Below are 19,288 nucleotides of genomic sequence, written 5' to 3'. Positions count from 1 at the left end.
GTGTGTGTGGGGGGGGGGGGGCGCCAAATCTTTCTCTGGCACAGGGCGCCGAAAAGGCTAGCTACAGCACTGCTTTGATGTACATGTGATGTGTATATAATATTTCTTGTAAGTACAGTATGTAATACTGAAGGATTTTGATACTCTTTACTTGCTATTTCTGCATCTGTACATATACTGTAAGTTTAAATATAAGCAAATAGCAACATACTGTAACGTAAAAGACAATTATGTGAACAAAGATTCTAAACAACATAAGTCTTTCAAGTAAGAACTTCGCTCGCCATGCTGCGGGTATGGTGCCTCGTTGCTCAGCACAGGTTACTATTCCCAATGGTAAACCATGTGGATCGTAAAGTCTGAAAAAGTTAAAAAATAAATTTTTGGGTTTTTTAAATGTCATGTCGACCTTTTCACATCTCGACCTATCCCATGTCAATCATTTTAACCCGTTAACCTTTTTTTCTGTGTCAAGCATGTCCATGTCAACCAATAGTGGTTGACCTATAGACTGTCGACATAATCCATGTTGACCTACCATCCGGATACCGGGACTAGCTACAGTAGGTGTGGGACAAAAGTAAAAGACGCTAATTTATTAGAAGGCACCTAAAAAAGGATAATCAGTTTCTTAGTAATTGTCAGATACACTTTTATGCTGGAAGCTAGTTATAACTAATATTTCACCACTGAGTTTGTATTTAGCATGTTTCATCATAGCCTGACTTGACTTATTATCTGCACTAGCAGCTGCATAGATAGGTGCTCCTCTTTTGTAATTGGCAGCACCGAGTTTCAATATCATTGTACGTGCAATCCCCAGATTCCTGTAGGCTGGGTCTGTATACCCGAGACCTATCTCTGCAGAGCTGTTAGTCACTGACCAGGCGATCGGCTGCTCCAATCCTTTTTTCCGGACACAGACAGTAGGGCAGTTCTCAATGCAGCGTTTGACATATTTCAGACTGCGCTCATTCTTGCCGTATTTCCACTTATCATTAACAAGGGCTGCATCCTGCAGTGACAGTGACGTATACATCAGATCACCTGTACTGTGGGAACATAGAAAGGGAGAGGTTATGTGGGGAATTCATTTGAGAGCAAAGGGTTGTGAATTGCCGTCACTGCAGCGTTTAAACATCATCAACGCCAACCCAACTCGCATCCTTCACCCGGCCTATTCACACCACAATTCGCTCAAAAGTGCTTCTTACCCTACGGGGGAAGTGAACACTTTTGAGTGAGATCCCACTGCGGAAAAGCCCGGCAGCTGCCGCATATATTCAACCAGACGAATCCATTCACCCTCAACTGAATTCCCCCCTTATGTGTCATTCTGCACACAGAGATCTAAACCATACTTGCCTATCTGACCCTCTCCATGAGGGAGAAAATGCTCTGTTCCTGGACTTTCCTGGTAATGTATGATTGCCATCACCTGTGGTGAGCTAGTTAATTGATAAGAAGGGTGTTTCACCGCAGGTGATTGCAATCATACATTATCAGGAAAGTCCAGGAACAGAGCATTTTCTCCCTCATGGAGAGGGTCAGGTAGGCAAGTATGATCTAAACCATGCCTGGCCAACCTGTGGCTTTCCAGCTGTTGTGAATATACACATCCCAGCATGCTTTTACTCAATTTTAGCATTCCTTAATAACAAAACTGTGTGCAGGACATGCTGGTACATGTAGTTTCACCACAGCTGAAGAGCCACATAATGGGCAGGACTGAGCTAAATCGTCATATGAACCAAGTGCCCACAACTACTGTCCATGGTCCTGCTCACAGACAAAGGTCATACCTTACTGTATACTGATCAGTTATTCCCACTGAGGCAATTCCAAAGCAGAAAACAGAAGTTATGACTTGTACCTACTGTACTTCAAAGGAAATAAGAGGAAGGTGATCGAATGTTTCCATTTCAGGGACCACTATCAAAATATTTATATAATATTTCCATACCTCCTAACTTTGAGATCTGGAGACCAGGAACTAGTTTGTGCGGTCCACCCAAAAAAGGGGAGTGGTCTTGATAAAAGGGGACATGGCTTCGTAGCAACACCTCGACCGCCTGCCACGCTTGATGTTATCGTCACAGTGGGGGCATGACCAGTGCTCTGTGAGCTGCTGGCATACCCCCAGTACCTCTGGCTCCTGTGCAAAATGGGACTTTCCCACAAAATTGGGGCAGTTGGGCGGTATGTATTTCAGTAAATATAAAACTGTACTGCTTCCCTCTTCCTGTGTCATTGCTTTTACTGTTAAGAGTAGGTACTCGGGAAACTCCCTCATTCTGGGATTATCCAGTCTCTGTTGTATGTGAGGATCAGTGGTTACTGTCAGTTGCATCATTGTAATAACCCATAAGTGGGTACCGGTGCACAGGCCATTCCTATCACTAACAGTAAAACTAAATAAAACATGGGCATAACAAAACATCATAGATAAGGACAGAATTAAGAAGATACTGTATGTATTAGTTGGATACCATCCAAAGGCGTTTGTTTATTCACAGTTGTTGGCAAACAGAGTGAGTTAGATTTGGGAGGGTAGGCAAGTATGATTCAAGGTTGATTGCAAAATAAAATTTTCCTCTAATGGGCAAACCATGTGCACTGCAGGGGGGGCAAATATAACACGTGCAGAGAGAGATAGATTTGGGTGGGGTATGTTTAAACTGAAATCTAAATTGCAGTGTAAAAATAAAGCAGCCAGTATTTAGCTTGCACAGAAACAATATAACCCACCCACATCTAACTCTCTCTGCACATGTTACATCTGGTCCATCTGCAGTGCACATGGTTTTGCCCAATTGCTAACTTTTTTGGTTTGCTAACAACCCTCAATAACCACCAAAATGTATTATATGTTTTATTAGTGGTGTGGTATCTGTAGGCTGCAAGTCTACAACTAGAGTTAGTGATGGAGGTTTGTGGTATGGGGTATCTGCTCCAAGTCATATGTATTAGCATTAAAAATGCATCATTTACAGGGCACAAGTCACCAGATTTGGGGGATGGTAAGTGTATATATGGGGTTTTGCAAATGTACTATGGGAGTTATTCAGAGTTGGTCGCAGATTTTGCTAACGTAGAAAATCTGCGACCACTGAAATCACATGCTGAGGGCCGCCCAGAATGTGTGTGCCACTCTGCGATTGCAAATCAATTGCTATTGCATCGTGGAAACCTCAAATAGAGGTTGGCCCTTACCTATGCAGCATGGCTGCATATGCAGGTAATCTGGCACCATGTTTCCTATTGCAAGAAACGCAGGAGACATCACCGGCCGGCCCCGAAAACAGCCATGACACCTGCATTTCCTGCTGCCCCCCCCCCCTAATTCCACCTGTCAATCATGATGCGAATGCATCCTTCCAGATTGTGATCCAATCATGATAGTCCACACACACACTCTTTGTCCGCTGCACGTGCACAGATGGCAAAAAAGTCAGTGATTAAGGCCGTATGGGCCTAATTCAAGGCACACTTACCTACTTTGCTGCCCCCTCCTCTGGGAGGAGGCAACGTTGTAGGTGCATGGGGGCGTGGCCGGCAGCAAGATGGGCAGTCCGGGGGCGTAACAAGAGGCAATGTCTGCTGTCCATGGGCGTGGCCGACAGGGAAGTGGGCAGTCCGGGGGCGTGGCATCAGGATCGTGTCATTGTGGTTGAAGGAAATGATCTACCGAGGTAGGGATGGCGCTGACATGTGTTGTAGGTCCTCAAGCAGCTGAATTGAAGAGGGTTAGTCAAACCCTTTTAATGGAACAATAGAAGGAGATGATTCAGCGCTAGTGACTAGTTCAAATATATTTAAAATTTATTAAGAACATACATTTCATTGTATATATACATACATTACACTGTTGCAACAGGTGAAAAATAGTGGTACCACAAAACAATTATTGTTTTGTGGTACCACTATTTTTCACCTGTTGCAACAGTGTAATGTATGTATATATACAATGAAATGTATGTTCTTAATAAATTTTAAATATATTTGAACTAGTCACTAGCGCTGAATCATCTCCTTCTATTGTTCGTGTCATTGTGGCTCTGCCCCCCACTATGCAGTGCCAAGAAAATAGGCAGGGGGCGGAGCTACGATGACGCAATTTAGCACGAATCACGTCATTGGATCCCCTCAGACCGCCCACTTGTTCTCTGCTGCGGGCAGCCGAGGAGGGGTGTGGAGGGGCTGCAGGGAAAGTGGGAGGCTTGCCACCTTTCCGGGGGGCCGAGACGGCCACCCCGATTTTCGGGAGCCTCCCGGCCATTCCGGGAGGGTAGGCAAGTATGATTCAAGGTTGATTGCAAAATAAAATTTTCCTCTAATGGGCAAATCATGTGCACTACAGGTGGGACATACATAGCATGCAGAGAGAGTTAGATTTGGGTGGGGTTTGTTTAAACTGAAATCTAAATTGCAGTGTAAAAATAAAGCAGCCAGTATTTAACATGCATAGAAACAATATAACCCACTCAAATCTAACTGGATATGCCACTGGGTTTGCTAACGACCATTTACTAAAGTCAAAACCGATAGCAAAACAAACAAAAATCTGACTTTAGAACGTTAGAGCAACTATCGATTTCTTTTTGTAGTATAGAAACCCGGAGCATTACTAAACATCATTTTAAAAAACCGACCAAGAAGCGGCCCTAATACAATGGCAAACCTACCCAAACAATAGACTTGCCTGTGGCTGACAAAACTGGTCAGCCAAGGGCTGGTATCCCTGGGTAATGGGAACTCCCCAAAAAATAACCTTTGGCCATTTCACAGCAGTTCCCACTCTCTGACCAATCAGCACATCCTCTTTCATACTATGGAGAGTGGCCGGTAGTGATCCTGTCATTTGTCTACAGGGAATGAATTTAGTAAGTAATACATTCATTTGAATGAGGGTTCTGTGAGGTCTGGTGTTTTAATGTAATAAAGAACTTAAATATTTGATGTGTGTGTCATGTCTTTTGTTTAACATTTTCTTTACAGCTGGACCACAAGTGCCAGTGGCCCCAAGTGTCTGGGCATGCTGGCACTTGTGGTATTTAGCTTTTTCATGACTATTAACTCAACACCCAAAGCACTGGGGGTGTAACGAAGAGCCCAGTGCTGGTTGTCCTTAGGGGGATCCCATATTTATTTTTATTTTTTTTGGGGGGGAGCGGCGGTCAGCAGTTCCCCAGTAATTCCAGCCCTGGGCTGAATGGTCTCTAGGTCAACAAGATCTAGGTCGACAATGTCTAGAACGACCACTATTGGTCGACAGTGACTAGGTCAACAGGGTCTCTAGGTCAACATGTTCTAGGTCGACAGGTCAAAAGGTCAACATGAGTTTTTCAAATTTTTTCTTTTTTTGAACTTTTACATACGATCCACGTGGTCTACTATTGGGAATGGTAACCTGTGCCAACCACAGCGGTAGCAGAGCAAAGCACCTTACTCGAAGCATGGGGAGCGAAGCTCGCCATGTAAGGGGACGTGGTGCACTACTTGGGGTTCCCGGTCACTGTACGGCAAAAACGATACAGAAAAAGATTAAACAACTCATGTGGACCTTTTGACCTATTGACCTAGACCATGTTGACCTAGTTAATGTCGACCAATGGTGGTCAGCCTAGACACTGTCGACCTAAGTGTGGTCGACCTTCAATACCACACCTGGCTGAACAGTTTGGGACTGGTTGATCATTATGGTAGAGGGAACCCAAGCTATGTCCCTTGCTATAGTGTCAACCCCCACCCCCCCACCCCCCCCCCAGCTGGTTCTGGCCAGTGCTGATTACTGGAGAATAGAGGTAGCCCTATGCCATATTTACCCCTTCTCTCAATACCAGCTAGGTTCAGGCACCTGGGGCTAGTTATGGATTGGCGGTGGGACCACACACTGTTTTTAATAAAAATGTTAATCATTTTACAGTAATGAAGCTGGCTCAGATCACAGTGATGTAGTCAGGCCTTAACTACCACAGCAGACTGACAGTGGGTTTGCCCTCACATCCGCTGCAGGATATGGCTTTCAAATCCAACGGGTTGGCTTTCAAATGACAGTCCATACCAATACATAATAAATGCAGATTTTTTAAAACTGCAAACCAACGTTGATAATTGTCTGTTTAGAAAAGGATCTTTAGTAAATCTTTCTTACTTCATCTTCATGAGCACATTGGTCATACTTGCCTACCCTCTCAGAATGGCCAGGAGGCTCCCGAAAATCGGGTGGCGCTCCTGGCCCCCTGGAAAGGTTGGCAAGTGTCCCGCATCCGACGCCAGCCCCTGCACCATCCCCCTTGGCCGCCCACAATGGAACAAATCATCGTAGCTCCGCCCCCGCCAGCCAGAGCCTGTTTCATCAGCATTAGATAGCGGGGGCGGGGCCACAATTAAGTTTTTTAAGCTGTCATGGACACGCCCCCTCACTCCGAGACACGCCCACTGTTCACCGACCAGGCTGCCCCCTCCCAGAAGAGGTGGCAGCAATGTCGGCACGCATGCTATTGGTATAACCATATTTATTACTGGAAGTAGCAGTAAATATATTCAGTCAATGTACTGTGATATCAGTATGAACAGGGCCGTTTCTAGACAATTTGGCTCCCAGTGCGAGATTTGGAAATGCGCCCCCCCCCCCCCCCCCCCCATTGCTCTAAAAAAAAAATGCGTGCCCCCCCCCCCCATATAGCCGGAAAAAGAAAAAGCATGCGCGCGCCTTCGGCGCGCGCGCTCCCGACAAGGGTGTGTGGCCTGGTTAAAATGGGCGTGGTCTCATTAAAGTGGGCTTGGCCTCATCTGATATCATCACACCCACCACAGGGGAAAAAAAATACAAATAAAAAAAGTCCCCTTTTTATACATTACAGCAGGCAAGTGTCCCCATATTACACAGCGCGGCAGGCAGGTGTCCCCATTTACACAGCGCGGCAGGCAGGTGTCCCCATTTTACACAGTGCGGCAGGCAGGTATCCCCATTTTACACAGTACGGCAGGCAGATATCCCCATTTTACACAGTACGCAGGCAGGTGCCCCCATTTTACAAAGTGCGGCAGGCAGGTATCTCCATTTTACACAGTGCGGCAGGCAGGTATCCCCATAGGCAGGTGTCCCCATTTTACACAGTGCGGCAGGCAGGTATCCCCATAGGCAGGTGTCCCCATTTTACACAGTGCGGCAGGCAGGTTTCAAGTGGGGGGTAAGGAAGGGGGAGAGAGAGAGAATACTTACATCTTCCCGCTCTTTGGTCCCGCCGACTCACGTCCCTCGCACCGGCCGCCTCCTCCTTCCATGCGTATATCCTTATCTCCTCTCCCCGAGCGCTCCTGCTCGGGGGGCGGAGTTTCGCGGAATGGCGCGTTTGCGCCGTGACGTCACGATGCAAACGCGTCATTCCGCGAAACTCCGCCCCCCGAGCAGGAGCGCTCGGGGAGAGGAGATAAGAAGTCACAAAGTGCCGCGGCGGGCGCCCCGTGCGGTTGCACGGCTCGCCTGCCGCTAGAAACGGCACTGAGTATGAAACATCTGTCTACATGACTGCCCATAAGAGCTTTAGCTTGCAGTAAGAGTGTGTATTACCTTACATTGCTGATCTGCTCCAGTTCCTCACTGTCCATCCCGTCTCTCATGTATAGGAGGAAACGGAGTGTCTGCATCTGTTTTCCATGCTTGGAACCAATTGTGTGCAGCATGTCCCATAGTGCTGGCTGGCACACTGTGGGAGGATATAATTAGAGTGATCACTGTGCACAGTGACAGACTCATCATAAGCATTGGGCCTGATTCGATGTACTGTACTCAGAGGCCCAAATGTATTAAGCTTTAACAAGAGATAAAAAAAGGGGTCAATTCATGAAGCAGTGAAAAGAGTGGAGAAGTGAGCCAGTGGAGAAGTTGCCCATGGCAACCAATCAGCTGCTCCGTACAATTGTATAGTATGCAAATGATAAATGTTACTTCAATGCTGATTGGTTGCGAAGGGCAAATTCTCCATTTGCTCACTTCTCCACACTTTTCACTGCTTCGTGAATAGACTCCAAATGGAGACATATAAAGGGGTCTAATCATGAAGCAGGGAAAAGAGTGAAAAAGTGATCCAGTGGAGAAGTTGCCCATGGCAACCAATCAGCTGCTCAGTATAATTTAATAGTATGCAAATTATAAATGTTACATCAATGCTGATTGGTCGCCATGGGTAACTTCTCCATTGGCTCACTGCTCCACACTTTTTTTGACGGCTTCATGAATAGAGCCTAAAGAGCGATAAATGACCAGCCAACCAGCTCCCAACTGCCCTTTTTCAAACACAGCCTGTTACTGGCAGTAGGAGCTGATTGGCTGGTCATTTATCACTCTTTATCCGTCTCCACTTTATCTCTTGTTAAAGCGTTATATATTTGGGCCTCTATGCCAATTTTTGCAAAGTTAATATTACAGCGCATGCATCTGAGTCGCACAGCGTAAGCGCCCTGATGTCTTTGCAGTGTTGTTGGCACAGAGGATTTAGACACAGATTAAGTGACAGTTAGGGACTGTTTGCAGGTGGTAACGGGGTTGTGGTTTGAAAAACATGGGGGCGTCACAACTGTTTTATAGGTGTGTCGGAACCAGAGACTTCATCTTTGAATGGTATGCAGTCACAATGCCTGCAGTCGAAATACTGATGCTGGAATCCAAACACACATCAGAATCCTGACAATGGAACTCCAAAAGGACCAGGAGTCTGACGCCGGAATCCTGACAGCTGGCATACCAACAGAAAGTATACCTGGCGGCTTAGGTTTAGGGCCGAGGGAGAGAGGGGTGGGCTAGGTTTAGGCTCCAGATGGGGGGGTTTGGCTGATGGGGGTGGGAAGTTAGGGTTAGGCTGCAGGAAGGTTAGGGTTAGGCTGTGGGAAGGGGGAAGGTTAGGGTTAGGCATCCTTGGGGTAGGTTAGGGTCAGGCTGTGGGGGAGGGAGGGTTAGGTTTAGGCAGCGAGAAGAGGGACTAAGGTTTAGACCCCTCCAGGGGTGGTTAGGGTCAGGCACCAAGAAGGGAGGTTAGGGTTAGGCTGCTGGAAGGGGGAAGGTTAGGGTTAGGCATCCCCAGGGAGGTTAGGGTCAGGCTGTGGGGAGGGAGGGTTAGGTTTAGGCAATGGTAAAAGGGATTTAGGATTAGGCCCCTCCGGGTAGGGTGGTGGTTTTGGTCTGGCACCAAGTGGGAGGTTAGGGTTGGGCACCCCCAGGGGGAGGTTAGAGTCAGGCTTTGGGGGAGGGAGGGTTAGGTTTAGGCAGCGGGAAGAGGGACTAAGGTTTAGGCCACTCCAGGGGGTGGTTATGGTCAGGCACCAAGAGGGGAGGTTAGGGTTAGGCTGCGGGAACAGTGGGCTAGGATTAGGGGGTAGGGGAGGGGGGAGAACATCCAAACTAACCCCTTTTGGGATTTCCACCTTTGGGATCCTGGCGCCAGTATTATATCTGCCGGGATTCCAAGCATCGGCATTACATACTGAATCTCTTGATGCAGTATGTATGGTGCTGGTGTCGTAGTTCCATCAGTTATTCTGAGCAGCCATCAGCCATTCTGAGTTACTATACACAGAAGGCTGTGTGATCTGCGACCGATGATGAATCTTTGTACACTGCCGCTGGCACTTTGTACGCAGTTATATAGTTACATAGTTAGCGAGGTTGAAAAGAGGCAAATTGGCCATCAGATTCAACCTGTATTTTGTGATCAGCTTTTCATATTATAATGTACCTGCTGATGTAATGACTTAGTACCAATTGACAAGAATGATTCTTACCGCTCCCAGATTAATGTCACTATATTAAATGCTATAACCTTGGATACCCTTTCCAGTTAGAAATTTGTCTAATCGGTTTTTAAATGCATTTACAGAGTCTGCCATTATTATCTTCTCTGGCAGGGAATTCCAAGTTTTTATTGTCCTTACCGTGAAGAACCCTTTCCTACATTGCGGACAGAATTTTCTCTCCTCTAGCCTCAGCGAGTGCCCACGCGTCCTATAAAGAGTTCTTTTAATAAATAAATCCACTGCTAGCTCCTTGTAATGACCCTTTCCTTTACATATTTGAAGATATTAATAATGTCACCTCTTAGTCGCCGCTTTTCTAGTGCATACATATTTAACTTAGCAAGCCTTTCCTTGCACTACAGTGTCTCTAGCCTTTTAATCAATTTAGTTGCCCACCTTTGAACCCTTTCTAGTTCTCCTATATCTTTTTTATAATATGGTGCCCAAAACTGAACACAATGGTGGTCATTCCGAGTTGTTCGCTCTGTATTTTTTTCTCGCAACGGAGCGATTAGTTGCTAATGCGCATGCGCAATGTCCGCAGTGCGACTGCGCCAAGTAAATTTGCTATGCAGTTATGTATTTTACTCACGGCATTACGAGTTTTTTTCTTCGTTCTGGTGATCGTAGTGTGATTGACAGGAAGTGGGTGTTTCTGGGCGGAAACTGGCCATTTTATGGGTGTGTGTGCGAAAAAACGCTAACGTTTCTGGGAAAAACGCGGGAGTGGCTGAAGAAACGGAGGAGTGTCTGGGCGAACGCTGGGTGTGTTTGTGACGTCAAACCAGGAACGACAAGCACTGAACTGATCGCAGATGCCGAGTAAGTGTGGAGCTACTCAGAAACTGCTAAGAAGTGTCTATTCGCAATTCTGCTAATCTTTTGTTCGCAATTTTGATAAGCTAAGATTCACTCCCAGTAGGCGGCGGCTTAGCGTGTGCAAAGCTGCTAAAAGCAGCTTGCGAGCGAACAACTCGGAATGACCACCAATATTCCAGATGCGGAAGTACCAATGATTTGGTTGTTCAGTATTTCCACTTTTATTTTATCATCGTTTATCAAAGCTCCCAATTCTTATTTTAATGGGCCTACGTTCTCCTTCTTTAAACTTTTACTGTTTATGTATTTATAAAACGTTTTAGGATTACTTTTACTCTCTATAGCGATTTGCTTTTTGTATACAATTTTTGCTGCCCTTATTACTTTTTTGCATTTTTTATTGCATTCCTTGTAATGCTGTAATGACTCCTCCCCATCCATTAGATTGAAATGTTTTGAAAGCACGCCTCTTTTTAGCCACTGCTTCTTTGACCTCCTTACTAAGCCACATTGGTTTGTTTTTAGTACTCCTGCGTTTACTGCTCATGGGAATGAATTTGTGAATATTGCTATCAAGCAACCCTTTTAAATCATCCCACATTTCCATTGTGCCTTTACCATGAAACAAAACTTCCCAATCAATGTCGCTTAGTGCCTGTCTCAGTTGTTTGAATTTGTTAATGATGTGTGTCTCAATACAACTCCTGGTGGCTGCGACATTTATATGCTTTCGCACAGTACTAAGATGCAACCGCATATGCCAGAGCAGATGTACTAAGTCTTGTAGAGTGATAAAGTGGGGAGAGATAAAGTACTAACCAATCAGCTCATAGCTGTCATTTTTCAAGCACAGCGTGTAACATGGCAATTAGGAGCTGATTGGTTGGTACTTTATCTATCTCCACTTTATCACTCTCCAATGCTTAGTACATCTCCCTATTAATCAGGCCCACTGTTATGAGAGAAAACTCAGATGGAAAAATAATATTGTAATTGAATGCTCTAAATAAAAAACAAGCCTAAGCATAGGCAAGTTGATGGTTTTGAACGGGAAGCAAAGAAACATTTACAGAGTATTCCCACTGTCAGCAGTCTAATAAGAGGCATCTTCTTGGGATGAAGGTGTGGCCTCACACAATATGAATACAACTTGGCTGAATATGGGCATGATTTATTTTGTCCTGATTTTATCCAATTGGCTTTGTTGGCATGTATGGTCAGTCCAAGCCTCACTGGGCCTAATTCAGATGTGGTTCTTCTTGCTGCTGCTGTTGATATATTTTGGAATTTGCAATTGCGACTGTAAGACTAATTCAGATTTGATTGCAGCAGCAAATATGTTAGCTAATGGGCAAAACCATGTTGCACTGCAGGGGAGGCAGATATAACATGTGCAGAGAGAGTTAGATTTGGGTGGGTTATTTTGTTTCTGTGCAGGGTAAATACTGGCTGCTTTATTTTTACACTGTAATTTAGATTTCAGTTTGAACACACCCCACCCAAATCTAACTCTCTCTGCACTTGTTATATCTAGCCCCCCCTGCACATGGTTTTGCCCATTAGCTAACAAATTTGCTGCTGCGATCAGTTCTGAGTTAGGTCCTATATGCTAATATTGGCAGAAGGTAACCTGAGCATAGGGACGGTATCCATTAACATGGTCGACCATGTTATGGTCGACAGTCATTAGGTCGACCACTATTGGTCTACATTGACATGGTCGACATGGACACATGGTCGACACATGAAATGGTCAACACATGAAAGGTCGACTCATGAAAAGGTCGACATGAGTTTTGTAACTTTTTTTTCTTTTGGGGAAATTTTCCATACTTTACGATCCACGTGCACTACGATTGGAACGGTAATCTGTGCCGAGCGAAGCGGTAGCGGAGCGAAGGCACCATGCCCGGAGCATGGCGAGCGAAGCGAGCCATGCGAGGGGACGCGGTGCACTAATTGGGGTTCCCAGTCACTTTCCGCAAAAAACGACACCAAAAAAAGTTAAAAAACTCATGTCGACCTTTTCATGTGTCGACCTTTCATGTGTCGACCATTTTCATGTGTCGACCATGTGTCCATGTCGACCATGTCAATGTCGACGAATAGTGGTCGACCTAATGACTGTCGACCATAACATGGTCGACCATTCATACCGGAACCCATAGGGACGCCCACTGCTGTCGCATCATTTTTGTCGACAGCATATAATTGCTGATACATTGGTACTACTATTGCAAATCGGGTCATGTCGCAGGGTCTGAGTGCTTCTGTAGACGCTGAGTCTGAGCTGCTCTCCCGGGACACAGTAGACTCTCCAGTAGTAAGTAAGATCACAACTGCTAATTTATGCCTACCCAGCAAACACCATCTGAATGCCCATGACACACCTGCGTTTATCTGATCACTCCTCGTTACCACCCCCAAATGCTATCTTACTGTCAATCACTTTGCGACTAATTCCTTGGTGCGACCGCCATTGCAATTCACTTACCTCACTGTAAGCTCAGACACATGCGCAGTAAGAAAATTTAGACCAATGGCCCTCATTCCGAGTTGTTTGCTCGCTAGCTGCTTTTAGCAGCATTAGAAACGCTAGGCCGCCGCCCTCTGGGAGTGTATCTTACCTTAGCAGAATAGCGAACGAAAGGTTAGCAGATCTGCTACTAAATATTTTCTTGCAGTTTCTGAGTAGCTCCAGACCTACTCCTAGATTGCGATCAACTCGGTCCGTTTAGTTCCTGGTTTGACGTCACAAACACGCCCTGCGTTCGGCCAGCCACTCCCCCGTTTCTCCAGACACTCCCGCGTTTTTCCCTGACATGCCTGCTTTTTTAGCACACTCCCAGAAAACGCTCAGTTACCACCCAGAAATGCCCCTTTCCTGTCAATCACTCACCGATCAGCAGAGCAACTGAAAAGCGCCGCAGGATCCACAGCAAATCTACTAAGTTTTTAGTTAAATAACTAAGCGCATGCACCCTGCGTGCCTTGCGCATTTTGCAACAAATCACAGCATAGCGAAAATCGTCAACGAGCGAACATCTCGGACTGATCCCCAATGTGCGTACAATAGCCTCATTATGACCACATCTGAATTAGGCCTGATGTGCATTGAGGGAAGTTGCACATATATACAGGAGATCTTAATTACTAGCATTTTTTTAGTGTGTGTGTGTGTGTGTGTGTGTGTGTGTGTGTGTGTGTGTGTGTGTGTGGTGGGGGGTGGATTAATGGATCTACAGTGTTATGGTTGACAGTCAAAAGATTGACACCAAATGCACGACATGCTTTAAGTTGTCAGGTACAAAAGGTTGATAGGTACAAAAGGTTGACACATGAAAGGTCAACAGCGGTGAAGGTTGACAGGTACAAAAGGTTAATATTATCTACATGACAATAGTTGACACATAAATGGTCAACACAAGGTTTTTTTTTGGAGGGCCAAATCTTGTATACAGTATTTCATGCGGTTGGTACTGTGAGTAATAAATAAAGCTAACCCTAATCCCTAACCCCCCTGACCCTATCCTACCTTTTCCACAGCCTGACCCTAACCCTCTCCCGACGGCCTAACCCTAACCTTCCTAGGTGGTGCCTAACCTTAACCCACCCAATAAATAAAGCTAGCCCTAATCCCTAACCCTATCCCACATTTTCCGCAGCCTGACCCTAACCCTCTCCCGGCGGCCAAACCCTAACCTTCCTAGGTGGTGCCTAACCCTAACCCACCCAATAAATAAAGCTAGCCCTAATCCCTAACCCTATCCCACATTTTCCGCAGCCTGACCCTAACCCTCTCCCGGCGGCCAAACCCTAACCTTCCTAGGTGGTGCCTAACCCTAACCCACCCAATAAATAAAGCTAGCCATAATCCCTAACACTATCCCACATTTTCCGCAGCCTGACCCTAACCCTCTCCCGGCAGCCTAACCCTAACTTTCCTAGGTGGTGCCTAACCCTAACCCCACCTTCCCACATGCTAATCCTAACCCCCTCCCCCGCAGCCTAACCCTAACCTTCCCGGGGGTGCCCAGCTCTAGCCCCCCTCCCTAGCCCCCCTCCTAACAGCCTAACCCTAACCCTCACCCTGCAGCCTAAACCTAACCCCACGTGGCATACCTCTTCGGTGGCCTGTGACTTCCTTGTGTGGGTTCCTGGCGGTCGGGATACCAGAGCCAGGATGGCCGTCAATATTGGGATTCCAGCACCGGCATTCCGAGTAGTGTCGGGTTTCCGTCATCGGTATTTCGACTGCCGGGATCCCTACCACCATCAGCAAAAACGTGCACCTTCGCAGGCTCGCTCCCCACACCACAGGTTACTTATCCCAATAGATGTCCACGTGGATAGCAAATCAAGAAAATCTTGGGAAAACCCTGCAAAACACGTGTCGACTAGTTGTGTATTGACCATGGTCATATTGACCTTTCGAACCTGTTGACCTTAAACACTATTGACCTGTCACCTATCGACTTTTTATACATGCCAACCTAATAAATGTTGACCATAAGCTGTCAACCTAGACTCTGTCAATCTCTGTCAATCTATCGTCCTGACACCATGGCGGGGGTGATTATGGAAGATGCCAACTAGGCCCTGATTCAGAGTTAAACACAGTGTAAATGCGGCCGGGGGGCTGGGGACATGAGGCGACGTGCAGGGAGTTGCTGCAGCAGAGGGCTCTGGTGGGGGTGTGGCTTCCGGGAGGCAGGAAGTTCAGTCTGCATACTGACTCCCTGTAATGGTGTGTGTCCTCTCTGCTGGGGGCTGCCATATTGGAGACCAAGGAAGCCAATTAGCCCCATTCTGCGTCCAGCCAATCCATGGTCAGCTTCCCTTACAAAAGGGGGCTAGCCCAGAGTAGACTGCCAGTGCTTCAAGTTGCTTACGTGTAAGGTGCTCTAGCTCTGTGCTCCCAGGTTGCTTCAGGTTGTTCCAGGTGCCCTGGTTCCAGCTACTATCTTTCACTGCAGCAGTCCTATTGCCTCCAGCCCGTCTCCTCTCGTAGAGTGTCCACCGGGACTCCAAGCCGCAGAGGAATCCCGGCCGCTATGGGACCTCCGCAGTTTTCAACTCCTTAAGACTAGAGGGGCCAAGTGGTTCTAATCTTCCGTCAAATTCTATGTTTAAGGCAGAGTTCTTCGGCCTCGTCTTTCAAGCCATAGTTAATCATTCCACAGCTCACTCACTCCAGCCACGTCTTTCAAGCCACAGATCATCACTCCGCAGCTCATTCACTCCAGCCACGTCTTTCAAGCCAGAAGTTAATCATTCCGCGGCTCGTTCACTCCAGCCACGTCTTTCAAGCCACAGTTCATCATTCCGCAGCTCGTTCACTCCAGCCACGTCTTTCAAGCCACAGTTCATCATTCCGCAGTTCATTCTTGTAAGCCACGTCTTTCAAGCCACAGATCATCATTCTGCAGTTCATTCTTGTCAGCCACGTCTTTCAAGCCACAGTTCATAACGCCGCAATTCTTTCTCTTCAGCCACGTCTTTCTAACCGCAGTCACAAGCCCGCAGTTCTTTTCTTCAGTCTCGCTTCTTCAACGACTACTCATTGACTCCTAGCTCAGACTACGTCTTCCATTGGCCTTTGTCTCATGAGAAGGAACTATATCCAGCCCCCTCGTCTTCTTCATCCACAGGTGGTTGCTTCCTCGGGCAAGTCTCAGTCGCCGGATCCTCAATTCCCGCCGAGCGTGACAACATAGGCATGTGCTGAAAGTGGCTGTGTTCAGAGTAACTGCACCTGCCATACGGCTTATGCAAGTATCGATAGTGTGACTGATGGTGTGGCTAAAATGCATCGCCTCAAGATGCTGAAAGTGGGCATCTCAATTTTAGAAAATCTGCATCTGACTCAGAAACATTTCTTGTTAAATTTACTACTCTGCAGTGTACAGTCTCCTTATCAGACTCCACATATGGGGCCTAATTCAGACCTGATCGCAACAGCAGCATTTTTCTCGAATTGCCAAAACCATGTGCACTGCAGGTGGGGCAGATATAACGTGCAGAGAGAGTTAGATTTGGGTGGGGTGTGTTCAAATCTTTTTTTATGTCTGTTCCCTCTTCTCTCTTACTGTAATTAATCAATACATCATTATAAATATCCTTAATATATCACTATTATTATAAGCCACCATTTCTTTTGCAGATATACAGATATTATTTCACATAAGAGGTTTTGTTTTGCCTTTTCATATGCACGCACCTCCAAGTACACTATGACTCTATTTGGGATTTGGTCAGGATCCCTATCAAGCATGTGCCGGACCCTCTGAGTGGTAAACCTTTTGGGGGGTGGGAGTTGTTAGGTTTAGGCTGTGGGGGCATTGTTAGGTTTAGGCTGTGGGGAGGGGGGATAGGTTTAGGCACCCCCAGGGAGGGTAAGGGTTAAGCTGCAGGGGTGAGGGTTAGGGTTAGGCTGTGGGGCAGAGGGGGGGGGGGTTAGGTTTAAGCTGCTAGAAGGGAGGGTTAGGGGGCCATTCGGGGAGGTAAGTATACTTACCTTTCCCCTGTCGGGATTGTGAACATCAGGATGCTGCGGTCGGTATTCTGACCACCGGCATCCCACCTGCTGACATTTCAATCCCAACCCCTCTATTTGCCGGGTGCCCACTGCAGTGTATCTTATGTTGCTAGCAGTGGGCCCGTCTCCTTATCTGAGCTATGGATGCAGTTAAGATCCTCTAGTCAATCATACTGAACTCAATTTTTCCACTTACTGAATGTGATGCACTGGGATATCCTTTTTGTGTGAACCTATTTATCCTTTTTCCCTAGCAGCAAACATTCAATTTCCACATGTACCTTTTAGGAGCGCAGTCCACTACTATATACTATATACTATATATACTAAACATCTGATTGAAGTAAATGTAATCGAGGAAGAGAGCAATAAAGTAGAATGAAGCTGAAAGAATTGTTAAAACACAGTGAACAACAAAGTATATTAGATTTGTCTGTCTTATGTGACAAAAGATAAAGTTTGGTTTTATCAGTTGTTTATACAAGTATGCACACAGCTCAGGCTGTAGTTGGCATCCTGATGGTTAGGATGTTGGCAGTCAGAAGACCAGTTCTGGAATCCCAACACCAATGAGAAACCTGATGCTGGAATCCCAACAGTACCATCCTGAGCATACTGTAAGTACTGTATGATGGTGACGGGTAGGGTTGTTAGACATTGGATCACTCTGCTGTCTGTCTCCATTCCCAGCACTAGAGGCAGCTTCCCTTCTCTAGTGTTTTCACTCCTAGTGTCAGCTCAGTGCAGGAGGAGGTGCTTAGTGCACAGTCTAAGAGAGTTCTTCCTGGGAGAGAAAACTGCACTGACGTGCAACCTCTGCTCTCCTGAGTGTGTGACCTTGTCTACCCTGCAGCCACATCGTGTGTCTGCAGCCGCATCCTGTGTGTACTGAGGTACTGTGTTACCGCTGTACTGCTTCACATGTATACTGTAAGTTCCTGCTGCTGCAGAAGATCTTCTAAATACTACAAGCAGTTATCTTTGTTATTGAATAAACCAATCATCCTGGTTAAGTGCCATTGTGTGGACTGACATCCCTATCCAACATTGCAACACTCTGCCAACAGGCTATGGGCCCAGGACCCCAAGTCGGAAAGGCATTCTAAAATGGAGGTACATAAGAAATAAAAGTGCAGCTGATTAAAGAAGGACTACTTTTTATTAAATATAGAGAATAATGTACAGTATAGGAAACAGCGTGAATTTTTACAAAGCTAAAAGGCTCAGAGAATTACACAATGAGGAAATTCGACATGGAGATGCAGCTTACGCAGGAAAAGTTGTGGAAAGTCACAATTGAGCCAGGAGCAGACCCAAACCCAGTTGAAGTGGATTGAGCCGTCGGGACAATAGGCTTGGCCGTGGAACAACACGTCTACTCCATTATCAGCGGGAAAGTGTCCACAAAAGACATGGACAGCTCTGCAAGTGGCGTATGAAGACAAAGGTCTGATGAGAAGAATAAACTTTAGGCTTATGCTGTACGGGACAAAGTTAAGTGCCTGTAAAGACATTCATTATTATATTGATAAAATACTGTCAATACCTCAGCAGTAGGTGTCTGTGAGGGCACAGGTGGATGATGAGGAAGTGGTGATGATGATGTTACAAAATCTGACACCAGAATTCGATTTCCTGGTAGTAGCTTTGGGGTCTAACGATACCAAGCTGACAACATAAATTGTAAGAGCCAAGCTGCTGCAGTTCCAAGAACGTATTCCTGTCGAGACACATGCTGAGGGTTCTGCCTTATTCACAAAAGGTACTAAGTCCAGAAAGCTCAAGTTCAAGTGCTTTATGTGTCACAAGGTGGGGCACAAGGCCTCAGATTGCAGACTGAGAAATTGCAGTGATACGCAGTAGAAGCATGACAAACCAAATGAGTAAGCATTGAATGTATCAGATAGTCACAAGAAGGATTGCTGGTACATGGACTCGGGGACCAAGAGGCATTTCAGTTGTAATTAGGAATGGTTCAATTTACTGACAGCATGTGAACCCATTACAGTAAAAGGGATTGAAGACAAAGTCCTTACTGCTTCAAAATTTGGGACAATCACAGTGCGTCTAAGAATTAAAGATGAAACAGTTATTACGGACATTCAAGATGTCTTGTTCATGCCAGATTTGGGAAGC

The 19,288-nt window shown here is 46.1% G+C and overlaps 1 protein-coding gene across 1 annotated transcript in view; it reads right to left on the bottom strand.

The window, feature by feature from the left end:
* Window positions 1–631: 631 nt before the first annotated feature.
* LOC135057219 (glycine N-acyltransferase-like protein 1) overlaps window positions 632–19,288 on the bottom strand; it is a 52,285-nt gene continuing 33,628 nt past the window's right edge. The window contains exons 4-5 of the mRNA XM_063963112.1: window positions 7,577–7,712; window positions 632–1,052 (exon numbers count right to left, since the gene is read on the bottom strand). Of these exons, the coding sequence (XP_063819182.1) occupies window positions 632–1,052; window positions 7,577–7,712 (557 nt within the window). The remainder of the gene's footprint in view (window positions 1,053–7,576; window positions 7,713–19,288) is intronic.

Source organism: Pseudophryne corroboree, chromosome 3 (assembly GCF_028390025.1).
Source record: "Pseudophryne corroboree isolate aPseCor3 chromosome 3, aPseCor3.hap2, whole genome shotgun sequence".
NCBI classification, from domain to species: Eukaryota; Metazoa; Chordata; class Amphibia; order Anura; family Myobatrachidae; genus Pseudophryne; species Pseudophryne corroboree.
This window is presented reverse-complemented; position numbering and strand designations above follow the sequence as displayed.